Below are 20,227 nucleotides of genomic sequence, written 5' to 3' on the forward strand. Positions count from 1 at the left end.
AGAAGTAGGCAGGGAGAGAAGGCACATGGGACTGAGCACATCCTCTCACACCCAGAGAGAACCATTGCCTGGGCTTTGGGCAGGTATGTAGGGAAGAGGGTTTGAGGCCCCTGGTCCTGGGGCACTAGACCCCTCTTAATTCTCTCCTTACAATTTTATTTTTCTTTTTCTCCCTCCTCCTTCAGCAAGGGGACTGTGTGATCAGCAAAGTCCTGACCTTCGACCTCACCAAGTACCCAGATGCCAACCCCAACCCCAATGAGCAGTAGCAATAGTTCTACCCTCCTGCCCTCTCTGGATCCCTAAGATATCCCTCTCCCAATCTCTGGATATTTGACTCCCAACCTTTCCCCTGCCTCCTGGCCCTTTTTGGTGTAGTCATGGGATTTAAGCACTGCTAATCAAGCATGAAGAGGAACAGAGGTGATGTTAGGTCTAGAGCAAAAATTCCTGAGTGACAGGGAGTATTCTGGCCTCTGGAAGAAGGTGCTGAGCTGAACAAGGCCATCTGTTCATCACACACACCCCCTTCCTCCCCCTCATCACCCATCATCATGGGTCCCTTGGGCCTCTTGCCCACTGTGTGTGTGGGTACGTATGGTGCATATATGTATCCGCATGTGTGCATGTATGTTTGCAAAATAATAAAGGATTTTGGAGACCTGTTTTAGAAGGAGCCTAGGCTGAATTTGATTCCAAGAGAGCTTAGGATGACAGCACCCCTGAGCTGGGCAAAGGTACTCAGGACCTCATAGGAGTCTTAGGTAGTTACCTGAAACTGCCTTCATTCACTCATTTGTGTATTCATTCATGTATGTATTCATCAGGCACATACTGAACACCCTCTATTTGTCAAGCTCTTTGCTTGGAATACAGAGTTGAATCAGACACGATCTCTACCCTCCTAGTAAGGAGATACAGTGGGTTCATGAATGACTATTGTTAGCTGAATGTCTTATGTACTTTGAATTTGAGAAGAGGTTGATCACCTCTAGGCTTCCTGGAGGTCACATTTAAGCTGGACCTTGACAAATTGGTAGGATTTGGTCAGGCACTAGTTGCAGAGCATGAGCTCTGGGGACAGACTGTTGTGGGTTCTGGTCCTGCTTTTTATCACTTACTAGTTGTTTGACCTTGGGCAAGTCATTTGACCTTCTGTGCCTCAGTTTCCTCATCTGTAAAATGGGGCTAACAATATTACCTACCTCATAGGATTTAATGATGTCAAGCTCCTCAATGGAGGCCTTATCCCTTCATGGAGCCCACTTAGGTGCCGATCCCTCAGAATATAAGCCTCATGCCTGGACCCCTGAGAGCTTCTGATCCCAGCTATTAGGAACAGAAGAAGCCTCCAAATCTGGAAGGTGCTGAATGCCCTGCTGACTGGGAAAGTTTCCGGGCACTGCCCTACCTGGTAAATGGAGGGCCTGAGGAAGCCTGTAGCTTCAATTATGTATGGTAACCGGGTACCTGAGCCCCAATCTGGGTTGTGAGGAAATAGGGGAGAGGTAGCCTGGGCCACATCCCAGCCTAACGTGTGAGGTTCACTTTAGGAACTAACCTCATTAACTATAAGGATCATGCAGAGACAGCAAAGCCTGGTGTGATTAGCTCAGCCTTCACTCATTCACATACACCATCATACTTTTATTCCAATCTGTATATTGCTTTTTTTGCTTTTTAAAAGTTAACGTCTATTCTAATTACTCAAATAATGCATGAATGCATTCTCCTTTTGAGAAATTAGATTGTTAAGATAAAGATAGTCTCATTCAGCTACCAACCACTACCCCTTCTGATTCTTCCCCTCTTAGTGGCTTTTATGTTTGTTGTACTTCCATTTAGACTTTCTTTTAATACTTACACATACATATGTGAACTCATTGGAAATATTGTGTGTTTAGTGCAAGTGGTATATTGTTTAGCAATTTGTTTTCTTTGCTTAACAACGTTTTTCAGATCTGTGCATGTTACTTAATGGAGATCAATCCATTCTCTATAATTGCTTATAGATTGCCATCATATGACTACCACATTTTACTTAATGCATTTCTCTTGTGATGGACATTAAGACTTTTCAGGTTTTGCTATTACAAAATACTACACAGGAGCATCCGTAGGCCTGTGTGAAAGTGTGTATGTGAAAGTTTACCTAGGGTTGATACCTAGAAGTGAATTGCAAAGTCATAGGATATTTATATATTGGTTTTTAATAGATACTTCCAAATTGCCGTCCTGTACTATTTACTCAGTATTTTTCTTAAGGTAATCTGAGGTCTGACATTGTTATCCTATATCATTTTCATCCCAAGTAGTGATATCTGTGAAGTCACAGGTTTGATGTGTGCTAATTATGTATTTTTCTAATACATATTAAAAGACATAACTATCAAAATAAAATAAATTTGTCTGTTTTCAACCAAAGAAGTCACATAGCGGTGGTGGTACTGTGTGCCATAATTTGGCAAATGCTGGCCTATCTGGAAGAGCACAATTTGGGGGACAGACCTGGTTCAAATTCCAGCTCTAGAAACTTGGGCAAGTTACTTCACCTCTGAGCCTAAGTTTCCACATCTGTAAAAGGAGGTAAGAAATACCTACCTTGCAGTAGTGAAGCAAAGAGAAAATTAAATATATCTGAACCAATTTGGCTGGTATCTAGATCATCAGAGCCCTTTAAGAGTCACCTTTGCTATTCTCCCCACTTTACAGGTCAGGAAACTGAGGCCCAAAAAGATTTGAACCCAGGTCTTCCAAGTCATTCAAGTGCTTTCTCCACTGTACAGGTGGTTATCAACCTTGGCTGCACATCAGAATCATTTGTAAAGCTTTTTCCTTTTTAAAAGTAAAGCAATATATACACAGGTAAAAAATAAAATAGTACAGAAGGGCTTATAATGAAAAGCAGCAGTTTCCTGCTGCACCCCCACATCCAAAGGATGTGGAGCTCTTTAAAAATCAATTGCTCTGGTCCCGCCTCTGGAAATCTGATTCAGTAGGCATGGATGGTAACCCAGATAACTAACCCCTACCTCACAGGATAAAAAAGGATTACATGAGACGCCTTGGGCTAAGGCCCTGGCACACAGGAACATACATGGTACAAAGGAGCTTTGGGGACTTAAGTCCTGAGGATCCAGAAGGTGAGGTGACTTGTCCAAGATTCCACTGGTTTAGTGGAAGAGCCTAGATTTCCAGTCGGATCTATTTAGTGCTTGCCCCCTGCTCTCTCCTGTCGTGCCCCACCACCTCCTGTCATCACAGGGCAACCCTTGTCAGTGAAGGGTGTGCTTGCAGGAGGCCGCACACCACAGTGTGTTTCCAAGAGCAAGCTGGATCTGAGTAGATTCCCTAGGGCTTGTTGGAGAAACTAGTTTGACTCCCTTATACTGTGGACACAGTAGCCTTTCTCTGGGGAGTTGAAGAGTACTCCACAACAGTATCTAAGTTTAATTGGGCACTTCCCTCTGGAAATCAAAATGTTGCACACTAGGAACACGAAGATGAGTCAAATCTTTATCCTGCCTTTGAGGAGCTTTCTAGTTGGGGAAGCAATTTGTAAAACAGCCATTAACTATACAGTGTGATCAACACTCTGACAGGAGCACAGGAGAAACGTCTAGCTTATGTGAAGATTCAGGGAAGGCATCCGCTAGTCTAGGTGGTGACACCTGAACTGAGTCTTGAGAGACAGGTAGGAATTAGCCAGTTGAGGAAGTGGAAGGAATTTCCAGATACTGGAAACAATATGCATGAAGATATGAAGGCAAGAAACAGCAAAGCAATCAAAGAGTGAAGATTCCTGGGGTGGGGGAAAAGCAGCAAGAAAAGGTAGAGAGGAGCCAGATTGGAAGAGGGTCGTAAATGCATGGCTACAGAATTGAGATTTGTCTTGTAGGACAGTGTGGTTCCCAAACTGGCTGTATACCACAAACGTGGGGCATTCTGGGCCCTGACCTCTAAAAATTAATTAAGTCTGGGGTGAGGACTTGAAATCTTGAATGCTTATAAAGGTTACCACATGACTAGGGTACAGCCAAATTTGGAAACCATAGCTTGAAGGCAGTGAGGAAGCCATGAGATGGTTTTTAATAGGGTGTCTCCAGATCAGATGTGAACTTAACCTGTTTCTGGCTGACTAGCCAACCAGCGTAGAAACAGGTTAGGTTAGATGTTCATGCTGTATGTGCCCCTGCCTGTAGCTTCCCTGTTAATCAGCTTCTTACACTACTATATTTGCTTGTGTTGTCTCTGAATAAGCTTTAGGCACCACAGGGTGGGCTTTGGGATATTTTGCTTACCAGTATAGCCCCTGCAAAAAAGCACAGTGCCTGAGACAAAACAGGCACCCAGTAAAGTTTTTGAATGAATGAATGCATGAGTGAATGCCTTTGTGAGAGAACGAATGGAGACAGGTAGATTAGTTAAGAAACTGTGGAAAAGACCAGGAGGCCTGCACTAGGGCAAAGGCCAGTAGGAATAAAATGGAGGTGTTAAGGTGTGAACTGTTAAGGGAAGATGATAAACTGGACTTAATGACTGATTACTGGATGTGGAGGGTGACTGAGAGGATAAGATGAGTAACCATGAATAGTCAGTATTCCTACCCTATCCCAGTCATCTCTTTCCTTGTCCATCTCTGAAACAGAATCTCCTTACATCCTCCTCAGCAATTGGAATTCCTCCCTCAAGTTAGTTAGACATTCTGTGTGCTGTGTGGTCTCTTACTGCCCCTACCCCCACTCCACGAGCCATTGATTCATTCATCTAGTTCAATAGATCTTGGCTAAGTACCTCCAGTGTGCAGTAAGGCTCTTCCAAGCCAGGACTCTACTCTCTCTTTCCTACCTCACATGTTTTTGAGGGCTTTCCCAGGTAAGAGTCACATCTCTTATACGATAACTTATAGCGAGACACCCAGAATGTCAGACCTTTAAAGGAAGACTGCCCAAACCCCTTCTGAGGTCCTCAGAGGGGAATTAACTTCCTAAGGTCCCACTGCTAGGAAGCATTGGAGCCAGAAGTGGAACCTAGGTTTCCTTTCTATGTCATCTCTAGAGTCTTAATCTTGATCTATCCTATTGTAAATCAGGACAGGCAGAGGTGGTCAGGGAGAAGGTGAGACTTAGATTCAACCTTGAAGGTCAATGTATTGGACAGTCCAAACAAGATGCTTGCCAATTACCCTGCCCCCTTCTGGAAACTGTCAGCAAACCTGCCATGCCTGCAGTCCCTTCTAAGGGGTTTCTTTAGCATAAGTTGCAATGCTCTGTACCATGTGACCTCACAATCCTGGCCACAGATAGCTAGATGGGGATAGTGTCTGACTCAAGGGCAGTCAAACTCTAGGCTGGCCAGCAGCCTATTAACTGGACTGGCATAAGGACTCCACCTTACAGGGGTGGCATGTATCGAATGGCAAATACATGAAACAACCGGATCTTTCAGGGAGGCTGAATGTGAGCTGTTCAGAAAAAGTGAACAGTTAATTAGACTTTATTGAGGCATAAGTGGTGGTGGATGAGGGGCAGCCAGAAAATTAAACAGCAAAAGCAAAGAGAAAGCTGCAGAAACCATAAATAAGCAGAGGTCATGAGACATTTGTATAATGAGATCATGGGGCCACAGTGTGGCAGAAGCCATGAAGCAGCAAGGCAACAATGGGCTAAAAGGACGCAGAAGCCATGAAACAATAGGAGCCACGAGGAACAGAAAGCATGAGACAAAACTGACTATGAGATTAACAGAGCACCAGAAGGCTTAAATAGATAAACGAGACAGTAGAAGTGATGAGACTGCAAAAATCTCAAGGTAGCCAGAACCACGTGGCAACATGGCAACAGGAATGGAAGAGGCAGCAGGAGCTACAGTGCAGAAAAGCCGTGGATTTAATAGGAACTGAAGCCCCAGGAGCCATGAAGCTGCAGGACCCAGGAGGCAGCAAAAGCCATGGGCTAGCATCAAGGGGGGCAGAAAGAAGTTAGTCAGTAGCAGTAGGAGGAGTATAAATACAGCCAGAAAGGAGTTGAGTCACCAATTTGGGAAGCACTAGAGAAGGGAGCAACAGATGCCTGCAGCTGAGGGGGTGACAAGATAAGCCAGGCTCTAGAGCTGCTTTGGATCATGAACCATTTTCAAGTTTCTGTTCTTCCATGAGGCTGCCTGTATAGCAGTTCTTGTCTTCCTTATTTCCCTGTGAGTGCTTTAATAAATCCCCATCACTAACCTGAGTGTGTCTTTGTTCCTTAAAATCTAAAAGAGGTTAACATTGTGGTGTGCAGTTTAGATGAGTGGAAAGCTGGGCAGGAGGTCTTTCTGGTGGGTTTGAAGCAAGACACAGAGTGGGAATTCACTTATCCTTTCCTGCCCTCACTGGCACGGGCACCTTTCATTCACTTGGCTTATTTTTATTCATTCATCCACTTGCCATTTATTCATTCACTTACATATGCACTAACTCGCAACCTCACTTATTCATTCATGCATTAATGTAAGCATTTACTAGCTCATTTGTTCTTTCTGTATTCACTCATGTATGATTTTTCCATCCATTTGTTCAGCAGGCATATGTTGAATTCCTGCCATGTGTCAGGCCCTGTGCTAGGTTCTGGGAATAAGATATACTTGCCCTCCAGGAGTTCTTGGCTTAATTGGGGACTCAGAAAGTAAGCGGTTAAGTGCACTAAGTGTGGCAGATTATATAATGGAAGTCTAGGTAAGGCAAAGTGAGCATATAGGAAGTGTTGGATGGGTCTCCCTGGTGTCGGAAAGCCTCTGATGGGGCACTTGAACTGAGTCTTGAAAGAGGAATTAGTGCTTACCACGTGGAAAGGGAGGAAAGAACATTACAAACAGAGGAGCTGCCTAAGCAAAGTTAAATCAAGAGTGAAAGTGCATGGATTTCAGGGGGACAGGGCATCGTCCCATGCATTGGGAGAAGTGGTAGAATCCAACAGTCAACCTTAGCTTTCACTCTGAGCAGTGGGAAGCTGTAGAAGGGTTTGAAGCAGGGGAGTAACTGAGCCAGATTGGTATTTAGGAGGTGGTAGCTGGAGTGAAAGAAGGTTGCGGGCATGAAACACTGACCTAAAGAATGTATTTCAGGCTGGGTACGGTGGCTGATGCCTGTAATCCCAACACTTTGGGAGGCCAAGGCGGAAGGACCACCTGAGGTCAGGAATTTGAGACCAGGCTGGCCAACATGGCAAAACCGAATCTCTCATGCACAGTGGCTCACGCCTGTAATCCCTGCACTTTGGGAGGCCAAGGCAGGCGAATCACCTGAGATCAGGAGTTCAAGACCAGCCTGACCAACATGGAGAAACCCCCGTCTCTATTAAAAATAGAAAAAATTAGCTGGGCGTGGTGGCGCATGCCTGTAATCCCAGCTATTTGGGGGGCAGAGGTGGGAGAATTGCCGAACCCTGGAGGCAGAGGTTGCGTGTGCCATTGCACTCCAGCCTGGGCAACAAGAACAAAACTCTGTCAAAAAAAAAAAAATACAAAAATTAGCCAGCATGGTGGCGTGCGCCTGTAATTTCAGCTACTCAGGAGGCTGAGATGAGAATCTCTTGAACCTGAGAGGCAGAGGTTGTAGTGAGCGCAGATCATGCCATTGCACTCCAGCCTGGGTGACATTGTAAGACTCTGTCTCAAAAAAAAAAAAAAAAAAAAAAAAAGATATTTGAAAAAAGTACATTTGCCAGGAGCAGTGGCTTACCCCAAGGCGGGTGGATCACCTGAGGTCAGGAGTTCAAGACCAGCCTGGCCAACATGGCAAAACCCCGTCTCTACTAAAAATACAAAAATTAGCCAGGCGTGGTTGTGCATGCATGCAATCCCAGCTACTAGGGAGGCTGAGGCAGGAGACTTGCTTGAGCCCAGGGGGCGGAAGTTGCAGTAAGCCAAGATCGTGTCACTGCACTCCAGCCTGGGTGACAGAGTGAGACTCCATCTCAGAAATAAAGAAAAAAAGAAAAAAGTACATTTAAGTGTGATATCAGAGGCATAAATGAAGACTCGTAGGAACCCCCAAGGGAAGAGAGTTCTACCAGGGGACAAGGAAGACTTATGGAGGAGGTGGAATTTGAGCTGAGCCTTAAAAGGGAGGATTCCAACTGGTGGAGATAAGGAGGAAGGGCTTTCCAGGCCTGGAAGACAGAAAAACAAGAAGGTGGGAATAAATATGCCCTGTTTGGGCTAACAAACATTCCATTTTGACTAGAGCAAAGAGGCTCCACCTAAGGGAGAAGCAGGAAGAGAGACTGCAAGGTTTCCCAAACTTTATTATATTCTGCTACAGTAGGTCTGGAGGGATAAGGGAATTTGGGGGGAGGAGGGTTGTGGGCAGGAGTGTCCTTTTTAAAATTTTTTTTCTCATTTTAAAATAGAATTAATCCATGTACCTTATTTAGAAAACTCAAATCAGTAAAGTCAAATCACTACAGACGGACTCGTGAAAAGCAAAAGTCTACTGCCCCACACATCCCCACCCCCACTCTCACTTTTAGCAGCCACTTTTAGTTATTTATTCTGATTTTTATCTCCATACCTACATAATATGTGGGCATTTAAAAAATCATCAATTTCAGACATTACCCGCTGATGACCTGCTGTGACAGATGAGGATTTAGATCATTTATAGCAAGTTCAACTCCTTCCTGCTTCTAGTATAATTTAGTTTTTCTATGCGTTATTGAGTAATGCCTTTATTTCCTGTTCCATGAACTACAGACAATATTTCTAAACTAGAACTTTGTTAGATGAGAGAATGCCCTTTCCTATAGCCCCCTTCCTCACCATTAACCTCCCAACTTCTGTCATCTGGTCTTTCATATTGTCAAAACATAACATTAAATTCTGTTCTGTAATCATAATTGAGTTTTTTTGATGTTTGTCTGTAGTTGGATTCTAAAAGTTGAAAAGCAGTAAACAACTGTTAATATGGCTGTGTATTCTTCATTGCAGAGCAAACAATATACTTTTTTATACTTTTTTTATAGCAGCTTTCTATTTTTCCTGAAGTTTCTAATTCTTTTTTCCCTCTTTATCATATATTCCTTTTTTTTCAAAATCTCCATTACATTAGGAATTCCATCAAGTCTACTTTTTGCCCTTCAGGAGACCTTCCCAGAGCCCTCAATCTCCTTTTCAAATCTTCACTAATTGCTTTCTAAGGTCTGACGCATAGCTGTCATCTTGGGGCTTCTCTTCACTGTTTTCTGTGGTTATACCCACTGTTTACTGGTTCCCAAGATTTTTGTTTTGTTTGTTTGCTTGTTCCATTGTTTTGATGGAGCACATCATCAAGTTTCTCAGAAAGGTCTTAGAGGAAGTAGACTTCCTGAGTCTTTGCATGTCTGAAAATATTTTTTGTTTGTTTGTCTTGAGATGGAGTCTCACTCTGTCGTCCAGGCTGGAGTGCAGTGGTGCAGTCTCGGCTCACTACAACCTCTGCCTCCTGTGTTCAAGCGATTCTCCTGCCTTAGCCTCCAGTAGCTGGGACTATAGGCGTGTGCCACCATGCCTGGCTAATTTTTTGTATTTTTAGTAGAGACAGGGTTTCACTGTGTTAGCCAGGATGGTGAAAATATTTTTATTCCATCCTCACACTTGGCTATAAAGTTTGAAGAGCAATGCCATTTTACCACAGAACTTTGAAGGCATTGCTTCACTTTCTTCTAGCATTCAGTTTTGGTGATAAGTTTAATAGTCTGAGTCTCATTGCTTTATATGTAACTTTCCCCATCACTTTTTCTCTTCTTTTTGGGACCTCAGTGATACAAATGTTAAATCTTTTATAATAGCATCACAGGTCCCTGAGGCTCTGTTTATTCCCACCCCCCACCCCCTGGTTTGTTTTCTAGATTGGGTAATTTTTGTTGTTCTGTCTTCAAGATTGTTTTTTCCTCTGTCCTCTCCATTTTGCTGTTAGCCTGTCTGTTGAGGTTTTTGGGTTTTGTTTTGTTTTGTTTTTGTATTTTTTAGTTCTAAAATTCCCATTTGGTTCTTTATATCATCCGTTTTTTTTTTTTTTTTCTGACAGTTTCTACTTGTTTTAAGCATGTTTAAGCAAATTGTTGAGGCATTTTTATGATAGTTCCTTAAAAGCTCTTGTCAGATAATGTTAACATTTCTGTCTTCTCAGTGTTGGTGTTTATTGAGCATCTTTTCTCATTCAGGTTATTTTCCTGGTTCTTGGTTTGATGAGTGATTTTTGATTGAAACTGGGCATTTTTGGTATTGTGTTCTGAGTTGCTAGATCTTATTTCAATACTCAGTTTTAGCTTGCTTCCTTAGACACCACTCTGACAATGGAGAGGGCACACTACCTCATTACTGCCAGGTGGGAGTGGAAGTCCAGATTCCCCACTCACTTTCCATTGATACCTCACGAGGAGGGTTTCCTAGTTACTGCTAGGTGGGAGTGGGAGTTCCAGCTGCTTATGCAACCTTCTCTGACACCACCCCAGCAGAAAGGGAGAGGGGTGACCACTTGAAACTAGTGAGGGTGGAAGTCTAAGCTTCCCTCTTGGCCTTTGATGGTGGGATGGGAGTGGGACTACAGCTTTCTTCTGTGGTGTTAGAGCAGTTATTATGTAATTGTTGGCTCCTCCAGCCCTAAGTCTGGGATATATGAGACAAAAAACAAACTCAGGGAACTCACCAGTATGTCACTTCTCTGCTACCAAGTTCCCTACCCGGTTTGTCGCCTTCTATCCACCTTTCAGAATCTTATGTTTATACATAATGTCCAAGTCCAATTTTAGCTGTACTTGGTGGGAAGTATAGGGAAAAGTACTTCTATTCCATCCATCCCTCCTCCTGTTATTTTTTAAGAATTGTATTCTTGGTATTCTGAAACTTCATAATTATGTGTTTAGGTTTCAAGTCTTTTGTCATTCATTGTGCTGGTCATTTGTTACATCCCTTCATTTTGAAGTCTTAACTCTGGGAAATTCTCACATATTATGTCTTTGATCTATTCCTTTTCTCCATTTTATTCTCTCTTTCTGGAAATCCTTAATGTTAGATGTTAGATCTCCTGAATTATTTTTTGTAATTTTTTATCCACTCTATTTTTCATCTCTCCCTTCCTCTTTCCCTCTTTCCCTCCCTAGCTTTGTCCCTTTCTTCCTTTTGTTTTTGTTTACTTTCTGAAAGAAAATTTAACTTTATCTTTCAACCCTTCTATTGCATGTCTTTTCATGTGGCAATCACATTTTAAATTTTAGTATTCACTCTTGTTCTCTTTTCCTTTCTTACTGCATTCTGTTCTTGTTTTATGGATGCACTATCATCTTGAATATGAGAATAGTAGAGGTATTTTTATGTTTCCTTCTATTCTTTGAAATATCTGTTTCATTTGTGATTATTTTTTCCCTTGTTTACTTATTTTGGTCTCTTTCTAGTTGCAGTATTTTCTCAAATGCCTAGTGATCCATAGTTGTTGGCTGATATTTAAGAATGTAGCAATAAAAATCTGATCGGAAGCTCTGTGTATGGGGGAAGGGCTAGGCAACTGGTGGCCTTCCTTTAGGATGACCAGAAGAGAGCTAACTTGCTATGCTGCAGAATCTCTGAGTGCCAGAATGCTAACGTCTTTTCTCTGAGGTTGTTCGGTTGCCTTAGTGAAGAACCCTCTGGTTTTTGCCTACCGGGGAAGGGGAGGGGATTCGTGGTTTGATATGCAGCCTTCCCATTAAAATCCCTATTTTCAGTCCCACATTTTATTCCCATCCTTCATCATACCTGGCATTGTCCAGACCAAGACACTCCAGGCTTCTGCAGAGAAAGAGCAACTCCTTCCTCTGAAGCATCACCTCCATGCATACTCCAGGCTGTGGCATCCTCCACCATGCTCCCTGAGTCACCATTCCTCCATTTGCTTCCTATCTTCCAGAAATTTGTTGAAATCTCTCTTTTGCTGATGGACCTGTTCCCACTCCCTTCATCATTGTGTATTGTACCCTTTTAAATCCCTTTACAATGATTTTAGCAGAGTCTCAGGAGGGAGTGGAGAAAAACACATGGTAAGTCTATCATCTTGACCTGGAAATCTACTAGTCTACTTTTAACTGTTTTTTTTTTTCCAGCAGTTGTCTTCATATCTCTAAATAATATACAGATTTTTCTTTTTTTTTTGAAATGGAGTATCGCTCTGTCACCCAGGCTGGAGTGTAGTGGCATGATCTCGGTTCACTACCACCTCAGCCTCCTGGGTTCAAGCGATTCTCCTGCCTCAGCCTCCCGGGTAGCTGGGATTACAGGCATGTGCCACCATGCCCGACTAATTTTTCTATTTTTAGTAGAGATGGGGTTTCACCATGTTGGCCAGGCTGGTCTCGAATTCCTGACCTCTGGTGATTGGTCTGCCTTGGCCTCCCAAAGTGCTGGGATTACAGGTGTGAGCCCACTGCACCCAGCCAATATAAAGATTTTTCTATTTATCAACTTTTATTGATCATTTTAGTCATTATTAACTTCCTGCTATTTATACCACCCAAATGCCCTTCCCATGCCTCCAGTATAGCCATGTCACTAATTATATATCCTCTATTCCTTATCTTTCTACCTTTAACTAATAGACTTACTCTCCCCCTTCTCCCTCTTAACTTCTGTCATCTGCACTTTTACTTTTATATTAACAAGGTTAATAATATTTACACTTTGTTCTATAACCATAATTAAGTCATCTATACTTTGCCAGTAAGTCATTCTGAAAGTTTAAGGGCAATAAAGTGTTACATTATTATGATGATGTAAATATTGTTCCAGAAAGATCCAATTAGTATATTAGGATTACGCTGCTTTTCTTATACAGCTTTTTTTCTTAGAGTTTCTAATTGTCTTTCTTTTTTTCCTTGCATTGTCCGACTTTATCAGCTTCTTAAGTTATTCCAAATTCTCAAGGAAAGTGTAAAATCATTTGAATCCCCTTTTTCCCCAGATACCTTCTTCCTGGAGTTCTTCGTCTTCCTGTTCCAATTTGGACTGATTGCTCTGTAGGCCTGCGGCACAGCTGTCATTCTGGGACGTCCTTTCATTATTTTGGGTCGGACCCAATCTTTCTTGGACCCCATATCTTCCTCTTTGGTAGTTTACTCCCTTGTAGTGGACATTGTAGTTGTTCTGCAGCATCCATTCCACTCCTCCCCCGCTGTATGTCAACTATGGGATGTGAGTGGGGTTGACCTCACCACCAGCTCTAGGTGTAGGCCTTTACTGGTATAAACTGATCTGAGTAATTTCACCCTCCTAGCCACAGTGATGATTGGTTCAGGGATGACCCAATCACAATGAGGCTTAGGACTTTTGTTCAGCTTTTGAGAGAGATGACCTGTCTTCCCTTGGATAAGAACAAAGAAGCGTGTAGCCTGGTTGCTGCTGTTAGCCATCTTGTGAAGATGTGGAAGGCCTACCTGAGGATGGAGCTGACAAATGGAGGAGGCAAAGCCAAGGGAATCATAGAAATGGAACCATATTCCGGATCATGCCATGCCTGAAGTCTCCCTGCCCACGGACTCTTCAGTTAAGTGAGCCAATGAATTGCATTTACTGTTCAAGACAGCTTGAGTTGGGTTTTCTATTGCTTGCACCTAATTTATGTTTTTGGTTTTCTCACTCTAGAAAGGGGATGGGTGCATGTTTGGTTATATGAGGTATATTTGTACTGTATCAGGTGGAAGGTTTTTTTTTTTTTTAACTCATAAGTACAGGAGGAAGGCTATATGTGGATGTTGGACGACCAAAGGAGTGAACTCTGCTGTTCTCTAGCATCTAATTTCCCATGGTGTTTTTTGGGGGAATCCCTCCCAAATTGGGAGGCATGGCCCTTTTTCCCACTATGGAAACTGATGGTGGTCAGATACTTTCTTTCCCGGCCTGCCAGACAACAAGGGCTGAATACTGTGTTCATGGATTTGAATCTGGAACCAACAGCAAAAAGAATCCAGGAATATACAAAATTAACAAAAGGATGATAGATTAGGTGAGTATATTTTTAATGTTTAAAACTGACAAAAGATTAATAAATAGAAAAGGAAGACAGTAAACCTAATAGGAAAATGGGCATAGGATATGAAGAATAATTTGTAGAAGGGGAAACATGAGTTTGCACAAGGGGAAACTTGAATATATTAAGAGATTTTTCAACTCTGCTAATAATAGAGAAATGAAATTAATAACAAGAAGTCACTGTAGGAATGGTAACATATAGAAAGTTAGATATTATCAAGTGCTGACGAGGATGTGAGGAAAAGGACAACCGTGAGTGGGAATGTAAACTGCTACAGGTATTCCAGAGAGAGTTTGGCAGTACCCATGAAATTAAGTGTGTGTATACCCTACAACCCAGCAATCCCGCTTCTGGGCATATATTCCAGAGAAATTCTTATACACAGGTCCTAAGAAAATATAGTTGAGGTTGTTCATTGCAGGGCTGTTTGTGGTAGTGAGGAATCACAAGCAATCAGGTGTTCATCACCATAGGACAGGATAAACAAACTGTATATTCATAGGATGGAAAACTAGAAAACAAAAGTAATAAACTAGATTTACATATAGCCACATGGACAGGTCTCCAAAATCCCCAGCATTGAGAGAAAAAAAGTAAGAAACGGAATGGTATTTATAGCATAATTCCATTTACAGAAATGTAAAACAACACTATGTATTTTCATGGATATGCATTTAAATAAACATACGGAAGATGGATTGAAAGTATACATAGATTAATTACACTGGAGAGGCTCACTAAGTTGGGCAGAAGAATGGGAGTGAGGATAGGGACTCTGAAGTCCACAACAAATAAACCAAAACAACAGATGTGAGAATGGTTGGAGTTCCTTTGCAGTGGTATATGCCAGTAGGATCAGGTCCACTGGTAGGAGTAGTAGGGGGCAAACAGTGGCCTTCTAACCAGGCTATTTTTATAGTAGGCCCTTAGCTGTGGTTCCTCCTGCCTGCCTTCCTTGCTCCCACTCCATGTTCTCAGCCTGATTCTCCAGACTTCTTTGAGCTACCCGATAACTTCATAATAAATCTCTTTTCTAGGCTGGGAGTGGTGGCTCACGCCTATAATCTCAGCACTTTGGGAGGCCAAGGCAGGCGGATCACCTGAGGTCAGGAGTTCGAGACCAGCCTGACCAACATGGAGAAACCCCATCTCTACTAAAAATACAAAAAATTAGGCATGGTAGTGCATGCTAATCTCAGCTACTCGGGAGGCTGAGGCAGGAGAATCGCTTGAACCCAGGAGGCAGAGGTTGCGGTGAGCCGAGATCGCGCCATTGCACTTCAGCCTGGGTAACAAGAGCGAAACTCTGTCAAAAAAAAAATAAAATAATAAAATAAATCTCTTTTCTGCTTAACTAGAGTCTGCTTCTGTTACTTGCATCCAAGAATCTTGACTGATACATCGTGCATTTTGTTGGAGAACATCTTCAAGTAACTTCTTAAGAAAGGTAAATTTTGGGGTCTTTACATATCTGAATATGTAATCATTATTTTACCTTCATATTTCAATGATAGTTTAGCTTTAGAATTCTATGTTAGAAACAATTTTTCCTTTGAATTTTGAAGATACTGCTTTAGCATGTAGTGTTGCTGATTAGAAGTCACATGCTAATATTATTCTCATTCCTTTGCTGGCAACCTGTTTTCTCTACATCTGGAAACTTAATTTTTTTCTTCATACTTAGTGTTTTGAAATGTCACAATGATGTGCCCAGCAGTGGGGTTTTCTCTCATCTACTTTGCTGGGCACCTGGTAGGTGGGCCCTTTCAATCTGAAGACTCATGTCGCCCTGCTCTGAGAAATTGCTGTTCTATTTCTTTGCTTACTTTCTCTGTTCTTTATAGAACTCCTGTTAGTTGGATATTGGATCTCCTGGATGATTGTCTTCTCACATATGTATTTTCCGAGTAGCTGGGGATTTTTAAATTCTATATTATGACTTTATCTTCTACTGGATACCTTTATTTTGACAGTCACTTTTTATTTCTTGGCATTCTTTTTTTTTTTTTTTTTTTTTGAGATGGAGTTTCACTCTTGTTGCCCTGGCTAGAGTGCAATGGCGTGATCTCGGCTCACTGCAACCTCCACCTCCTGAGTTCAAGTGATTCTCCTGCCTCAGCCTCCCGAGTAGCTGGGATTACAGGGATGCACCACCACGCCCAGCTAATTTTGTATTTTTGGTAGAGACGGGGTTTCTCCTTGTTGGTCAGGCTGGTCTTGAACTCCTGACCTCAGGTGATCTGCCCACCTTGGCCTCCAAAGTGTTGGGATTACAGGCGTGAGCCACCACGTCCGGCCCATTTCTCAGCATTCTTATTCTCCAAAGATGCCTTTTCCTAGCGTCCTTTTCTTCTTTTTTTTAATGGATGAAGTATCGTCTATGTATGTGTGCTTAATAGAACTTTACTGGCATCTTACAGATAACAGAAGATAATTATCAGGCCAGAAAGGAAACATTTCAAAGAATACCAGATATAACCTCTCCAGGAGGTCACTTATACCTCTCTGAGGGAGACTGCCTACCGGCTGTCCTCCATAACCCCCCAGTTTCATACCACGTGTGGGCAAGATTATCTTCCCACTGTATGGTTTTTGCCACGTGCTCCCTGCCTGCAATCCAGATCTCCAGCTCTCACCTTGGCATCAAAGAGAGGAGGTCATTTTTGCATTCCCCACTCCCAGGCCAACTGCATTTCCTGCTCCCACGTAACACTCCCCATATCTATTTTCTTTGTGGGATTCTAACACACCTGCCTCACAGTGCTGATTTGGGCCCCATAGCCCATAAGAGGCCATCACAGTACTCAGCAGCACATGTCACAGAGTAGATTGTTTTAAAGTTAAATAACCATGTATATAGTAGGGCCAGCAATCCAGCCTCATTCCTTTTTACAATGCTTCCTCCAACAGGAGTCAATAGTAATTCAAGCCTTCATGTCTCCTGATGTGGTCCCAATGGAGTATCTTCTGTGAGCAAAGTCCTGAGAAAAAATATGCACACATATCTCTCAAAAACAATTTTCAGTTGGGCATTTTAGTCCCAATATGAAGTGGGACTAAACATGAATCTAGTCCCAATTCATGTTTAGGATACAAAATTAACTCAGTGGAAGCATAGTACTATAAAGGACACCCAGATTGTATCAGTACACAGAACATTTAACATTTTAATCATAGTGGATATTTGCTGAGTGCTTACTCTGTGGCGGGCACTTGAGTTACTTTCATTTCATAAACAAGGAAAGTGATGCTCCCGGGTGTCATTCGCCCAGGGTCACAGAGCTAATAAATGGTAGACAGGAAATTGCACCAAGACTGTCTAACCACAGTCAACCCATGTTAACTGCTACACAGAGCTGTCCTGGTTTCCACCAGCCACATTCAGGTTAATAATGATAGCACAATTTTCCCTAAGATCAGTAGGTGGATACCTGAGATACCTCATTCTAAGTAAAGAGCCTATTCTGGTAGGTTTGCTTCCAGGGTGAATTACTATCCTTTGCTCTAGAGATAGAAAAGTATTACCAGCTCTTATTTTTAAGATTTATTTTTTCATAGAAACCATGACACTTTATTTTTTAATTCAATTTAATTTTATTATTTTTGAGTTGGAGTCTCGCTCTGTCACCCAGGCTGGAGTGTAGTGGCATGATCTCGGCTCACTGCAACCTCTGCCTCCTGGGTTCAAGCGATTCTCCTACCTCAGTCTCCCGAGTAGCTGGGGATTACAGGCCTGTGCCACCACACCTGGCTAATTGTTGTATTTTTAGTAGAGACAGGGTTTCACCATGTTGGCCAGGCTGGTCTCGAACTCCTGACCTCAGGTGATCCACTTGGCTCGGCCTCCCAAAGTGCTGGGATTACAGGTGTGAGCCACTGTGCACAGCGTAATTTTTATTTTTTATCAAAGGAAAACATATGCATACTTAAAAGAATAAAATATGCTAAAAGATGCCTAATAAAACCCAGCGATATCCTGTCCTACTCCCCACTGCAAGTCCTGCTCCCTAGAGGCAACTATTTCCAAATCCCTTGTTCCTTGCCACCTCCCACTCAGAGGCTGAAGAGCCAGATAATTTCTTACCCTCCGTTGCAGCTAAGGATGACTACATGACCTGGCTATGGCCAGTGAGATGTTTGCTGCAGGACTTCAGAAAAAGTGTTTGCTTTCCTGAGCAGAGGGACACATAGCTGATGTTGTCCCCTTCTTTCTTTCTGCTTTGAATATAGTCATGCCGTCTGGAGCTGTGATAGCCATCTTGTGATCATGAGGAGATGAGCACGAGGATGAAGACAACCCAATTTACGGAAGAAAGAGCAGCCCAATTTCTTGATGGCATCATTGAGCAGCTGAATACATGCCACACTTCCTGTTAACTGAAAAAAAAAATAAAGCTGTATGTTTTTGAGCCACTGCCAGTTGGGTTTTTTGTTACTTGTAGCTGAAAGGATTTTTAACTGATGGACCGCCATGGTTCATCATATGCTTATACCATTATTTCTTTTCCTTTTTCTTTTTCTTTTTTTTAGACAGCGTCTCGCTGGGACGCCCAGGCTGGAGTGCAGTGATGCGATCTCAGCTCACTGCAACCTCCGCCTCCCAGGTTCAAGCAGTTGTCCTGCCTCAGCCTCCCAAGCAGCTGGGATTACAGGCGCCTGCCACCAAACCTGTCTAATTTTTGTATTTTTAGTAGAGACTGGGTTTCACCATATTGGCCAGCCTGGTCTGGAACTCCTGACCTCAAGTGATCCACCCCCCTTGTGCTTCCAAAGTGCTAGGATTACAGGTGTGAGCCATGGCGCCCGGCACTATTATTTCTTAACTTAGCAATTTGAGACATTATCTCTTGACATCTTATGGTAGAACAGGATTTACCTCTTTTCAATCCCCTCCACACACACCCTACTTTCCCTCCCTTCATTCTTCCAATATGTTTATATCCCAATTCCTAGTAAATCAGTAGTCACTACAGAGCCAAGAAGTATGCTATAATTTTTATTTTTTATATTCCTGATTTTAATAATTGCTTATTGTTTTTCCATACTTGAAATGTGCCTAGTCTTAGTTTTTTCCATTTGTTTCATCAGTTCATTTATAAGTCTATTAGCGTATCTCTTCACAAATGTTCGAACCTATCAGTCCATTGATTTTTTTTTTTTTTTTGAAACACTGTTTTGCTCTTGTTGCCCAGGCTGGAGTGCAATGGTGCGATCTTGGCTCACTGCAACCTCTGCCTCCTGGGTTCAAGCAATTTTCCTGCCTCAGCCTCCCCAGAGTAGCTGGGATTACAGGCATGTGCCACAACACCCAGCTAAGAGATGGGGTTTCACGATGTTGGTCAGGCTGCTCTCAAACTCCTGATCTCAGGTGATCCACCCGCCTTGGCCTCCCAAAGTCCTGTGATTACAGGCGTGAACCACCGCGCCTGGTCTGGCCCATTGATTTAAGGAGAACGAAATAAAAGTTGAGCCAGGCACTGTGGCTCACACCTGTAATCATAGCACTTTGGGAGGCCAAGGTGGGAGAATCGCTTGAGGCCAGGAGTTTGAGACCAGCCTGGGCAACATGGCAAAACCTGGTCTCTATTTTAAAAGTAAATAAAATTAAAAGTTGATTCATTTGGAGCCCTGTGTAAGGGCAGGTATTTGTCAAGTCCACTATTAGACTTCCCTTTAAAGTGACTGAGTAAGGACCTGTACAATCTGCTGGAGGACCTTTAAGTACAGAAAATAGAGGCCTTTGATTTGGGACTGTTTGGTTTCTTTGGAGAACCCTCTGATATTTTGCTGGAGTGTAGATACTTGGCTCATGTGATTTCTACCTGTGAGCATGGGAGAGATAAGGGGAAGGTTGGGGGGTGTTAACTGTTCCAACACACACTTTCACTTATGTCTTGCTCCCACCATTGGGATACCTTTACTGCACCTCTCCAGGATTTGGCAGGGTAGATCAGCTCTCTCCCAGTGGATCTCTTCCTACATGTGGACTCTGCTCATGCCTTTCCCTGCTCTGCTTTCTCAGTTACCATCCCTCCCACCCGCTTTCTGCTTGCCAGAAAGTTGTTGAAATCTCTCCCCCATTGATGGGAGCTCCTCCAGTTTTCTTTGGAGTTGTGAGTTTATACCCTTGATCCTTCTATTTTGTGGAGTCTTAGGAGTTAGAGGAGACAAATTCATTCCACCTTCTTGAACGGCAGTACTATCTGAATT

General features: G+C 42.7%; 1 protein-coding gene across 1 annotated transcript in view; it reads left to right on the forward strand.

Moving 5' to 3' along the window:
* SMC1A (structural maintenance of chromosomes 1A) overlaps nt 1-18,431 on the forward strand; it is a 58,839-nt gene extending 40,408 nt beyond the window's left edge. Inside the window, exons 25-27 of the mRNA XM_012477284.2 lie at nt 186-13,990; nt 15,376-15,464; nt 18,248-18,431. Coding sequence (XP_012332707.1) covers nt 186-269 — 84 coding nt within the window. The 3' untranslated portion in view covers nt 270-13,990; nt 15,376-15,464; nt 18,248-18,431. The remainder of the gene's footprint in view (nt 1-185; nt 13,991-15,375; nt 15,465-18,247) is intronic.
* The last annotated feature ends 1,796 nt before the right edge of the window (nt 18,432-20,227 follow it).

This window comes from Aotus nancymaae, unplaced genomic scaffold, assembly GCF_030222135.1.
Source record: "Aotus nancymaae isolate 86718 unplaced genomic scaffold, 86718_ANA_hifiasm-v0.15.2.pri h1tg000058l, whole genome shotgun sequence".
Lineage (NCBI taxonomy): Eukaryota > Metazoa > Chordata > Mammalia > Primates > Aotidae > Aotus > Aotus nancymaae.